Raw genomic sequence first — 14,096 nt, forward strand, 5'->3', positions numbered from 1 at the left:
TCATTCACTTTTTTCTTTTTTTAATTTATGAAATTCCGACTGAGAAGTTTTAAGCTTTTGAATAGTTTTTTTAAAAAGTTCACCAGGAAAGGTTGGAGCTTAAGATTGTGGTCCATGTAGCTACTTGTATTTGCCATTAAATATTTTCAAACTTGTAATAGTGAATTTAATTCAGCGAAGGAAATGCATTCTTGCAGTTTTGGTTATTGAAAATTTTTCAAAGTTAAAAATGTACAAGTAGTAACTTATTATTAGGTGCTCAGAAGAAGGTTATACTTTAAACTGATGCTCCTATTATGAATTTAATTTCTCTAGTAATTTAAGGCCGGCATAATTATGAACCTGATTAATGAGGTTATTTTGGTTTCGCTTTCAAATGGTTTCATTTACCAGAAATATTGTGTTTTTGCCTGTATTTCCGATCGAATTCCAAAACTTTCGATCCAAATTTTTGTTGTCTTATTTAATCTTATGTATGTACTAAGAAAAATTCATGTGAATGTATTATAGATACATACATGGCAATGTAAGTACAAATACAGTTATAAGCAAGCCAACAAAAATATCTATAATTAATTAAAATATCTCCTCATTATTAATAAAATTTCTAAATTTAACTTGTTATTTACAGATTGCTAAAGCAAAAGAGCAATTGACTTTAGCCAAGCGAACTTATGATGCACTGAACAGTGAACTTCATGATGATCTTCCTGCTTTATACCATTCCAGGATACTGTTTTTTGTAAATAATCTGCAAACACTGTTTTCAGCAGAACAAGTTTTCCATACAGAAACATCCAAGGTAAATTTTTTCAAATTTTAGAATCGTATTACTACCCCACAAACGTATAAAATCCTTCGCCGTCTTCTTACATAAACTCTTATTTACCTTCCTTACTTTTACAATTCGGTACTTTATGAAAAGTAAAATAATGGAAGTTAGGAAAAATACTTAAAAACTGAAACACATCATCTCAATATTTTTGGTAGTTAAACACCTTCAATTTGGGATGAGAAGTAACCTCATCACAATCCAACAGTGCCACCCTGTAGCATAAGGGTCAGCACCAGTACTGGATACAAAGCAGCATTGCACTGTGGCATTTTAGATATTATCAAAGCTTATGATGGTGTTAAATAAAAGGTGTTTTCCTACTTTACTTAATTTATTTCTCTGACAGATATTTTCAGGTCAGCATTGGAAAACTAATATTTGTTACACGTTTTATTATAAAACATGTTTATATACCCCATATATATATATATATATATATGGGGGTGTATGTGAAGCTTATGATTATTATTACTGGTATAAATCCTTTCAGAATTAATTGTGATTTTGCTTTCTTTTATTTCACAATATGTACTTTTATTTCACCTTAATTCAATTCAGCAATATTTAGGTTCTACTTTTTTAAAGAATATAAAATTTATATTATTCAAAAACCATCAATTACTTTTATTCTAATATTTGAAAGCTAAGCTAAATACATGTAATGCATTTCTTAACAGGTATATGCAGAATTAGAAGCGATTGTAGATAAATTGGCTACTGATAGTCAAAAGCAATCATACTTCCCAAGGAAAGTGACAAATTCGCCTAAGGCTAACAATGTTAACGCGTAAGTAGCTTAAATATTTATTAATTTGAGTAAAAGAATGTTTACTGTACGCCAGTGGAAATTATTTTATATCTATGTCTTATTGCTGCACATTCACAAGCCCTCAGCAAATATAGTTAGATTAACTCTATCAGTGAAAGCGTTATTATCATTAAAAAGTTGTAAATGTTTGAAAGGTGATCGTAAAAATTGATTAGGACTATACGAATTACAAATTTGGTAAAAATTGGAAAATTCTGGAATCTATTCCTTTTTCAAATCTCATTTGTTTCAAAGGAAGTGATCTAAAAGACAATGAACGAGTTTTTCATTATTTTCCTTTTGAAAGTGGTATCGTAATTGCTGTCAAATTCAAATAAGACCAACGCCTAATTTCCTTACAGCTTAAGAGATCAAATGCTTAATTGTATTGACTAGATTTACTTTTTTTACTCCAAGACATAGAAGTAGATAGTAGCAGACCAGGTTTTGAGTGAAGTTTAAAGATTTATTTTTGCCGATAAGTGTAAGAAAGGGTTTCAAATCGTTTATTGTATGATTGTGGTAATAAAATAAATTATATTCCACAATTATAAATTATTTAAATTATACTCCCTTGTCTAGCCAAGGCTAGGGACCACCTTAATTTTGTTTTATGCCTACATACCTTGGCATCCACAATAAGTTTACTTCAAGTTAATAAGCTTAATTATATTCTGCCTGGTCTTTGAATTTGTCGATGCGTTCCCAAATAATTTTGCCGCCTTTTAATGGCAACTTGCTATCGGAAATTATAAGGATATTTCGTTTTCCTGACCTCTGGTCGAGGTTAAACCATCTCGAAGGAAGTTGTATCTTTCTATTTCGAGAATTTCTGCCTGGATATTGACACTGAACAATTTATCCATTATAAACCCAAAGCCTCTAGCCCCAGTCACCCTAGGAGATAATTGCTTCCCCGTAGCAATACGCCACTTAACATAATTACCATAATCCATGCTGTGGGACAAGCCTTCAAATTGCTTCAGACTTAGGATTGGATAGCATTCCGGTGAGGGGATGAAATCCCATCTTTCGTATTATGTAAGTGGCTACGTTTAAATAATTTCATATGATTAATTTATTTGTGTCTGTCTTGAATACCTATAATACCTATGCCGCCACAGAATGTTAGAACCTGCAAAGTCCTTTAATTTACCTTCTGATTTCATTTGGTTTAGTTTAGAAAGCTAACGTGTTCATTTTTTATTTTCAGGAATAATAGCCCCGGTTCACCTGTTTCCGCTGCAGGTAAGATTAATTTGTCAACTTTTTTTAAATTACCTAAACAATAAAAAAGTTTAACCTTTAAGATGTGTGCCAATTCCTACTTTGTGGTTACCAGCAGCTGCTTTGATTCTAATATAATGCTTTTTTTAACTGCTTTATTTCATTATATATATTTTAATTTATTCAATATTGTTTTAACAGTTTTTTTTTTTTTTTTTTTTGTTCACTAATAACTAACATTAAACAAATTTCAGCGGAGGAACAAAATGAATCTGAATTGAAGGAATCACCTAAAGCGAATGTAGATACTGAGACAAAATTAACTAATTCTAATGACACTGAAACACAAAATACTTCTACAAATAGTAATGAAATCGAAAAAGTAACACCAATACCGAGTACAAACAATGGCGCGTTGAGTGGAGCTGCACCAATAATTTCTAGTGCTGCAAGTAACAGTACTAGTACTACTACTACTTCCAATTCGATCGTCGCGACCTCCAACACGATCGCGACTACTTCCGAGATCGCGACAACCTCCGAGATCGCGACTACCACCACCACCACCACCACTACCACCGCCTCCTCCACAACTGCAACAGCCACTACGACCACTAGTACTACAGAAACACCAACAGTCAATGGAAACGCCACAAGCTCTGTATCTGCTGAAGCTAATAACAACAAGAGAGTCGAAGAACTATATGATATACCACAAGGTAAGTTGCATGATAACTGACAATTTGTAGACTTCATTATGTTTAGAATACTTTTTCGATTATTTTTTTTTTTATTTGTAACGTATTTGTTTTTTGTTTTATTATTATTATTTTATGAGGGATGTAAATCAAATGTGCAAATTTAAGGGCGTATACACATCAACATGGACAACAAAATTTCATACAAATCATTGGTCGAATCTCTTCGGCATTTTCTTGCTATATTTTTTGATTTTCAACCGTGCTGACTTCTGCGTCTCTTTCACTAGGTAGTGGCCAAATTCGAAGACGTTCATTCCTCATTACTTGGTGGCACCATTGGCCATTGACAGACAGAATGATTGGTGCAATGAAGTTATTTCAAATTTTGTAAATTATTACAGTAAATTATTACTGCCATCGTTCGATACAGCTTGCTGAATTATTTTCAGGAACATCGGAGAGCAGGCAAAAAATAAAATTAAAATACATTTATTTTTTGCGACTTTTCGGCAGACTTATTGACTTTGGCTAAATGGCATCTTCGCTTTTTAGCAAATTTAATGTTCTTCCTATTTGGTTAATTAAATTTGTCACTGTAGCTTTTACCCTCGAGAATTTAAGGCAATTTTTATGGATAAGTCGGGAAACAAATTGTTCAGTGGCCACTTTCTTGAAAACTGTCGAGATCGATTCCTGGTTGGTAATATAATGTAATTAACTATTTTTTTGTTCGTTTTGATGGATAGAATATGCCCTTTAATAGCGTTATACATTTAATTTATACCCTGTGGATAGCTATATTTTAAAGTTTTTAAATTATTATATAACTGCAATAGTATTGAATGAAACCTTCATCCTTATAACTTACCTCTACCAAGTCGAAGAAATGCAAGTTAGGAGATAGATTTGTTAGAAAAACTTCACATTTGCTTTCTACAAAGGCAAGATCATATCAGTCAACGTATGAAAAGCAACAAGTATTGTGTTACTCTAGGCCGTTTAGGCAAGAGCAAAAAACTGTAGAAATAGCAAATTTTCAAAACAGTCACATCTGCAAATAGAATAGAATAAATCTTTATTATAACATAAATGTATGCAACAAAAATAAATATACGAAGTGTCAATGTACAAAACATTGTAACCTTCATAATAAGTGCTAGTAGAAAGGTTAAGAAATGCAGGGAAAAAGGAAGGAAAAACCTGCAACTAGGTTAGAAAGTTATAGAAGAATGAGTTTAATTCTTTTGTGCCTGTAGGGAATAGAAGGATCGCATGAGACTATGTTGCGGCAAGATCTGCAAATTGATGAATAGAACTTAAAGAATACTGAAACTACTAATGTGAAGATGATATGCGGTCATGAGTAATGTAGTTTTTGATTAGAGGTGAAAAATATTAACTAGATGATAGCTTGGGAAATTTTAAGGAACGAAATAAGGATTGTAGAAAACATATTTCAGCCGTAGTTCAAGAGTACATTCTTTAGCTTCTAATTCGTTTAATGGAACGGAGATCCTACATGATGTTCATTAAAAGAGAAGACTATGAAAAGAAGAACTCAATGGGGCTGAACCTAAGAAAACCTGGAAGATTTATGATTTTTCTTTGAAAATGTACATATTCTAACTCTACACAATAATTTTTATATTAAGGCAACATTTTATCTAACAACTACTACCAAATTCAATTACAAATTCCGGCAATTAATAGAAATAATAATTTTTTTAAAAAACAAAACCCTCTCCTCCTAACTCAAATATTTTTACTTTCTTCTACCACTCGTAAGAAGTGTTGCTTTAGCAAATTTTCAATTTTGAATTTCATTCGGAAATAACATTTTTGTGGCCCGACCACGAAAAAATGGTTTACACAAAAATCTCCCTTGTGTGTGTTGCATGTGTGCATTTTTTGCCTGTCTGAGTGTTTAGCCTGAGTGTTCATGGTCAGCATTACAAAAAAACAGAAAAAAATCGTAGGTATTTTTAATTCTGTATTTCGTTTATTTCCCTTGGAAGTGCCATTTTGTGCAATGATTTATATTTTTTTCTGTAAAACGATTTCCACCATTTTCATTAAACATGCCGTATATGTTATTTTATTTGAAACATTTCCTCAGAAAACTTTATTTTATATATCTATATCTTAAAAGGGTTTGTTAGCTACCAACTAATGTACTATTTTAATGGGCGGTCTTTAGTTTAAACAATTAACGATATAAATGAGTTCGTTCTTGAAATACTCCGAGTTGGAAATATCAAGTGAGGATTCTCACGACACAAAAGTCATTCTAAATAATCTGGTACAGCAAATAAAATGTAATTTCCTCTTTCATTTAGTAACTAAAACGTTAATAGGCTATCGCGTCCTCCAAAAGGATATAATTTTGGAGTTAGACGACCCTCTATCTTGAGTAAATCCATTTTGAGTTGACTCTTAGTTAAGGATATTTTCCAAAAATTCATTTTTTGCCCTTTAAAATAAGTTTTTTACAACATGGTATTGTTACTTCATCATGGACATTCATAGACATTGTCGTTATCATTAATTTAAAAAAAGAAAAAAAAGAGAACATTGCAATTCTATTACAAAATTATTACGCATTGTTATTAAGCAAAAAAAAAAATTGTTATAGGGTAAGTAAATACATATGTCGTATCAAATTATGATGGTTACTTCTGCGATCAGGTTATTAATTTGCTTTACATTTATGGTCAGGATATTTATTACTTTTAAAGTTAATTTGATTATATTCTGAACGAGCGAGGTTTTTGGTTAAAACACAGCGTCATTTGTTCATTTAGTTCAAATTATGTAACTAAAGTTATAAGAAATGTGTAAAAAAAAAAATAAAACTAAGTGGAATATTTTCTTCAGGTGCTACGACAGACAATCTACCTCCAGGAGTATTATATAAAGTGAAGGCGACGTACAGGTACAACAGAGAAGATGTTGATGAACTTTCATTTGAAGTTGGTGAAGTTATTCGTGTTGTACAATATGATGATCCAGAAGAGCAGGTATTTTTCATATTTCAGTATTTATTTCTAGTTTTGTATTGGTATAAGTAAAATTAGTGTTCGCCAACATAGTAGTATTGTTTTTCACTACCATCACATTTTCTATCCAAAATTAAAATCGGCAAATTATTAACTTTCTGATTCTTTCGCTTCCTTTGTAGTCAAAATCTATTCACCTTTTAACGTAAGCTTATCCATCTGAATCATCGGTGTTAGAATAATTCACATCCTTGAGATGCAATCGTTATTTCCCCTTCTCGACGCTTTGCCAACTTTCAAATGGCACATCTCTATCAGCTACAAAGGAATGGGTAGTTAGTTATTTATATCAAGTTATTTCCGTTTCCTAAAGATGAGTTGTGCGAAACAGAATCTAATTTCTTATGTGCAAACCCTTTTACGAGAATAGATCATATTAATTATACTCTTATTGTTATCCTTAACTTATTGCTGATGGATCTAGTTCATGATAGTCCCCTATTTAGAAAAATTTGTCTAACTAAGTGCTTTCTCTCTCCATCTGGATGAAAGCAAGAAGTAGCATATCTTAATAACTAAATCGCAAGGTTTTTTTTTTTTCGTAATTTATCTAAAAGTTTAGGATATTTTGTAGACTAGCCATACAATCTCACATTTGCAACAGCGCTATTGTGTGGAGCACAATATTATTTTTGCTAGAAAAACTGGTTGTAGATAAAGTGAAAAAATGGAAATAAAGATTGCTATCAATTTCATTTTTGTGGAATATGTTTTAACTTTGGTGAATTGTATTTTTTAAAAAAAAGAGTTTAAATACTATTTTCAGAAATTTTACTCTATTCTTGAATTCAAACATTCAAACGTTTAATTTAGGTCATTAGAGAACTTCTAGAGCTTTCTGAGGCACTTTTGGCCTGATTTTTTTCAGTTTATACTAATTAACGTTATCCATTACCAGGCGGAGAGCTGTGGAAGATCCTAGGAAGAAAAAAAGTCGAAGAGTAGGACTATTCTTAAACCTGGATCTTGCTTGTCAACGCGATACTTACCTTACTGAACTAATTATTATAATCCAAAACCTTAGTCAGATCTTCCACCAAAGAAAGATTCAAGTCTATTTTCAAGTGATGTTACCCTAATTTATAAAAAAGTTCGAATACATTATTCATAAAATCAAACGGAAAAATTTGTACATTGGTAAGGGCAATAATTGGAAGTTTCTTCATTTATTGTGCAAGTTAAATATAAACCTACAAAAACTTTTTCGAAACCCCGTGCATTATTGAGGAATGATAGAAAATAATCTTTAATGACGCCACTAGAAAAATTTAAACATGAATATGTTTATAAACGAACACTTCAAAGTAAAGGCACCCTCGACACATCCCTTTTTGTCTCGATATGTATTCGATTAAAATCAGTTGGAATACATTGTGTCATCTCTTAAATGTCAACTACAATGTCTTATACTTACAGTTTAATATATAGATAATATTATAACTTATACGCATCAATTCAAATATGAGTTATTATTCAATAATTCAGTAAATAGAAACTTTTTATATCGAAATTATAGGGAAACCAAAAGAATACTTGTTACCTTGAAACAACTAGATATTGATTAAATACTTTGAAATCCACAAGAAAGTTATTTTTCTACAGACTAACTGAAGTGTACAGTCTTTAAAGAAAAACTATCCTGAACTCCCTAAAATACATTGATACTTGGAAATATAGCCTGATGAGACTAGACTTTTTCTAAATTTCTTTCAACCCAGTCTATGAAAACCTAATCTAAGCATTCATGCAACATTCACTCAGTTAAATAGATTTACATCAATTCTCGTTACTAGTATTTCATATTAATGATATTTTTAACATTTAATCTACGCATTCACACTTAAGGATAATTAATTTGAAAAAAGTAAATAGCCTCTTTGTCAGCTATTTATTATTTATACCGCTATATTATTAATTTTATACATACGTATATATTTTTATTATAGGAAGAAGGTTGGTTAATGGGATTAAAAGAATCAACAGGAGAAAAAGGAATGTTCCCAGCTAATTTTACAAGACCTTTGTGAGCATTTTTGATTAGCATATCAAGTGGATTTATTTTTAGCTCAAATAAAAATAGACATTATTTGTTTATTGTATGTCCTAAATTTAAAAAAAAAAAATTATATATATAAAGAGAAATCGCTCATACAGTAACAGACCAAGGCTATATTAAAATCTGTATCCAATTTTTAATATCAACAATAACTGTCAACTATAAGTAATGTCTGGCCGATTAGAAGTTTTGTAAGAAAGATTTTTTTTTTTAATAAGCGCGAGATGCGAACATGTAAAGCAAAGAGGTTTATTAAGGATTCATCAAAGATTTTGGATACGTTACCTATAATAATTGCAACAGTGTAATTTTGTTACTGAATGCTATTAATAAGTAGAACGGTTGTCTTGCCTGAATAATTTAAGGTAAAGAATAATAAAGGTAATTTTAAACTATGAAGCATGAGTGAAAAAATTATATTTATCTTAATTGAAATAAAATTAATTAATAATTTGAATAATTAAAAAATAAACAAATAAGTAACCTAGCAGTAACTATTTTTTAAAAAAATATAACTTTTAAAGATTTGATCAATCGTTCAAATGCCAAGAATTAAGTGCCTTCCAGGACAGCGTTCCCTGTTTTTTACTTTCTGTTTTACAAAAAAAAAAAAAAAATAATAATAATTAACAGACTTTTCTTTTCTTTCCCAACAAATTTTTTTGTCTCATTTGATACTAAGGTCGGATAATTTTATATAATGTATATATTCTTATTTATTACACTCAAATTTATTTTTTAGCTATTTTTAACAAGTAATAGTTAAGAATATTATAAATAAATAACAAGATACTTATCATTATTTTTATTAAAACAATTTGGAATGAATTTCAGGTAAAATTTCAAATTATATACTATAAGAAATATTAAAACTAACATATTTCCCAAAAGTAATATTCTTAAAGATAATTGTAATTAAATGTATTATAATATAAAAAAGAAAAATTACATCACTTATAAAAAAAAGAATAAAAATGTATCATTTTCTCAATCTTAATTGATTGACATTATAGTTTAGTTTTGTGTGGATTATTTCTTTTTTTTCTTTATTTTATATTATTTTTTATTTTTTGGAAGGGGCGGTGCGAATTCCTAACGATTTGTTCAGTTTAACTTTTGGATTGTTATTCATGTAATTTTTAATGAATTTATAATTGTTCTTCTTTTTCTGTTTCAATTCAATTTTTTCTCACTAAGCAGATATTTGTTGGAATATTTCTAAATCTGACCCAATTTCTGTAAAGAAGTGATTATACGTGGGTTTTATTCCTTTAACATATTGTAACTAATGAAGCGATTTATAAACTTAATAAAATTTAATCTGCTTAGTGAATCGTCATGCCTAGAATTATGTTAAGGTTTTATCGTCAATGTGATCATAGTGATACAATAAAGAAATTGGTTTCCAAATACTACTTTCTCTGGCCGTTAATGGTTACAAGAACTTTTCAAAAAACAAAATTTAATTTGCTGAGTCGCTCTAAATCTGAAATATCATTGGTTTGGGCTTTTCATTTTTATATATTTATTTATTTATTTATTCATTTGTCTCTAAGGCCTGAGCCTTTTACAAACGGAGTTTCCATAAACAAATTACATACATAATATCATAATTAAATTAAATGATAAAACTTGATAATAAAAGTAAAATAAAAGCAATATCATTAATGAAATTAAAACAAACAAACAAAAAGTAATAAAAATAGTAAAATAATATTTATACATGTTGTCTAAAGGAAACAAAAAATTATAAAACCTGTTCAAAACACAAAAACAAAACTTTAACAACTGAAATTATTCGTTTAGTAAAAATGATCTTAACTTTAATACACTAAACGCGTAATTACCTATATACAATAAGTAATTTTGATTTTTCGCAACTGTACATTAGTTCCAATAGACCTCTTTGTACATCGGTGGGCAGATTACTTTTGAAATAATAAATCCTTATGGAGGCATATAGAGGACAAACAGCAAACAGATGCGAGAAATCCTCTTCTACGTGCATATCACAAACTGTGCACAACAATTTACAATTTATGATATGCATGGATTTCTGTAAAGATATTTTGATAAAATATTTATTAGAAGTTCGCATCTGAGCAATCAACCTAGTTACGCTGAAGGGTTGTCTAACACTAATATACTCTTGAGGTACTCCAGCCAAGAGTGGTAGGCTATTGTAAATATCACTAAACCGGGAATATTCAAGAGATTGCCTGTCCAACTGGAGCAAAATTAGTATTTTCATTTTTATATATGTTTTTGTTTCAATTTCAAGACTAATTTCTCTACAATCTCAGAACATCTTTGTTGTAGCTTCTTTAGAAATAAAGATTGCTCCATTTTATATTAGCGTGGTTAGATACCAGATACCAAATTCATAGATTTTTGTTGAATTTAGAATTACATTGCTCAGTAACCTACTATAAACTAAAACCTAAAAAATGTCAGGCCTCTCTCGAATGCTAATGGAATGTATTAGTTCTTAAATTTTAGAATGTGCCTGCGGGTTCAGTAAACCCAAGTAGTTGTATACATCAATAATCTGTACAGGCCCTTTTGGGAGCACAGATATTGTTCGTGTTACTCGGTTGCGGTTCTTGTAATAAAGCAAGAAGTGGCTAATCCATTTCTCTCTAACGGGGTTTGCTCCAATCTTCATAGCCAATAAAAACTTTGTGATCCATGTCTTTATCTAGACAACTAGAGTGAGTTTAAATTGTGGGTACCGACAGCTTTATTCCAACCAATTGGCGAACTGCGCTGACCTCCAGATCTTTATACCTACCAAACTAATTAACAATCTTCTCTTCATTTATTTAGTGCGCCGGTTCAGTAGACAAATTGTGATAATTCCGTTCTTCATTTTTCGTCTTTAAATGTTTACATCGAAAATTATTAATGTCCAAATTTTTTCATTGGTAAGAATATTTAACCTACGATCTCCGCTCGCACACTTGTATTTTTACCAATTTCGTCTGAAATTTGACATTTGACTCCCAAAAAAATTATTTATTAGTTACATTTTTATTTATTTAATGGTGAAAACGTAAGAAATTGCTTTAAACTTTTATCTTCTAGCTTAAAAGTAAAGGATGGATTCAGGGACTGTGGAAGCCTTTCTAATTCGTATTCACTTTTCCCATATTTCTCTCTCTAATAAAACGGCGACAGTTCTTGTTCTATTTTATTGCCGATTTTTATTTATTTCTGTGATTATTTGACCAACCTTGAAGAATCCTTGAAAGAATAACTGTATCTTTCCATTGAACATGATATGGGAAAAAAGGAAAACATATATCTCTCTTCTTTCAAGATTACTTTTGAATATTTCTGGCAAAAAAGTCCTTATCGTCAATATTTCAGTATTTATCTATCTTCAGTAGAAACCCATTGATATGATCCTTCGTAATTAGTGCAAAATGTCGAGTTATGATGAAAACTTGCATTACCACATTCTGAAAACCGGATCTAACAAAAAGTTTATTTAGTTTTTGTGGGGAAATAGGGTTTCATACTGATGTCTTTGCTTACAATTATAAATAACACCATTTGTACTTGCTTTTTATGTATGAAACTTAAAATATTATAAAGAAAAAATATTTCTTAATATTCTTTTAGGGAAAGAATTTTTTTTTTATTATTACATACAAAAAAATCTAAGTGACGTAAATAAAAATTATTAAATTATTTTAATATTTACTTGTTAAGTATTAAATATGTTGTTGGCATGATAAAGTAATTCTTGTTACAAAAAGTAATATTTAGAAAAAAGAAATAATGAAACGTGCCATGTGTGACTGAATTTACGCTGTTTAAATACTTTTGCTTACAAATTATATACATATTTATTTTATGTAATTATATAATCATTATTATTTTTAGTTACAAAAATATCAAATTCAAGTAATATATATATATATATATTTTAGGTAATAAATGTATTATTTCAACTACTTATAGCAATAAAAGAAAAGTTATTAAAAACAATTCAAAATTATAAAATTAAAAAGATTAAAGACTGTCCATCCCAAAAATTTGAATCTGTTATCAAAATAGAATATATTGTATTTTGTTATTTCATTGCATTTTTTCGAATTGTTGTTAATATAGTTTTTCTTTAATACTATTTTTGTTTTTGTTTTTAATTTAAGGTGCACCATCATTTGAGATCATTGGTGTCCGGAGCTTTTTTCAGAGCACTTCCGGTAATCAGACAATGTTCTTTCTTTAGACAGCATTGTCCATCACTGGTCTGTGAGCTGTAAGAAACTCCTGGAAGAGAAAATCTAAGGGCAGCTGGATTCGAACTCGGGATGTCCTTATGGGAATCCAGAACCCTGATTATTGAGCTAATCCCTTCCCTTTTTAATGCTACTTTTTGAAGGTTTTTATAAATAAATATTACCTAACAACAAAATCATACAAACTTTTTGCTTTGAATCTTTTTAAAAAATGACTTCTTTAATTAAAAGACAGAAGACACACCAACCCTGAAATGTAAAAGTATTACTTTCTAAACTAGCCCTGAAGATGACCTAGTCCCTAGGTCGAAAGCTCGGCAAAATAAAGTTTATAATGACTGAAACTGGCATTTATTTTTTCATCTTATTGAAACTATAAATCAGTCACCAAAAACAATGAACAAAAATCATTCTTTAATTAAAATAAATAGATATTAAGAACTTTGGGATTGAAACTAGGCGTTCGTTTAATAATTGCTCTCATTTCATAAAATGAATTGGCCCAAAAAATTGTGTGACATTAACTTAAGTTGAAGTAGAATTCTTTTCACCCAACTGATAAATCAACCAACCTTAGATGATAGCTAAAAAATCCAAACTAAAAAACATTCGCACGAAGGTAGGTAAAATCAAGGATAGTTAAATTTGAATTGTGTACAACAGAAACAAGTATGTATTTTTTATTTATGATGAATTGTACAGTCTCCCTGCCTAGTCAGATAACTACCATTAACTCTCTCAAGTCATGTTTTTGACAGTCACTCTGTAATATTTTGTTACATATGTAAATAGGTTGCAATTAGCTACAACATAATATGAGCTATACTAATGTACTTAAATAAGAAACAATAAAATATGGCAGTACTTATAAAAATCTACTTTTCTAATTAATTAGAAGAAAGAGAGGTAAAATTTTTGATAAGTTTGCCAAATAGACGCTTCAGTACTTAGTAGTAGGATTAAATTCTTTCTCATTCAGTTATATCATGTCCTTTCTTCAGTCAATTAAGCAATTACTTTTAATTTTAATTGTCCTTACTTTTAATTTATTATCCTTTGTGATAAACTCTCGAATGTTGAAAGAAGTCTTTTTATAATGATTAAACTTAGCAAGTTGCTACATTAAACAATAAATGTGATGTGAAATTTTGTTGTTTAGTACGAAA

At 29.7% G+C, this 14,096-nt stretch overlaps 1 protein-coding gene across 4 annotated transcripts in view; it reads left to right on the top strand.

Moving 5' to 3' along the window:
* Nucleotides 1-12,815, top strand: part of Amph (amphiphysin) — a 69,388-nt gene extending 56,573 nt beyond the window's left edge. For 2 of the 4 annotated variants that reach the window (XM_074128795.1, XM_074128796.1), the window contains exons 5-10: nt 632-802; nt 1,513-1,622; nt 2,857-2,891; nt 3,125-3,589; nt 6,446-6,588; nt 8,574-12,815. In XM_074128795.1, coding sequence (XP_073984896.1) covers nt 632-802; nt 1,513-1,622; nt 2,857-2,891; nt 3,125-3,589; nt 6,446-6,588; nt 8,574-8,654 — 1,005 coding nt within the window. In that variant the 3' untranslated portion in view covers nt 8,655-12,815. Of the gene's footprint in view, nt 1-631; nt 803-1,512; nt 1,623-2,856; nt 2,892-3,124; nt 3,590-6,445; nt 6,589-7,525 lie in introns of all 4 variants that reach the window. The other 2 variants (XM_074128797.1, XM_074128798.1) reach the window with 2 other exon arrangements.
* Nucleotides 12,816-14,096: the final 1,281 nt, after the last annotated feature.

Source organism: Rhodnius prolixus, unplaced genomic scaffold (assembly GCF_049639745.1).
Source record: "Rhodnius prolixus isolate KJV_2025 unplaced genomic scaffold, Rpr scaffold_9, whole genome shotgun sequence".
Taxonomy (NCBI): domain Eukaryota; kingdom Metazoa; phylum Arthropoda; class Insecta; order Hemiptera; family Reduviidae; genus Rhodnius; species Rhodnius prolixus.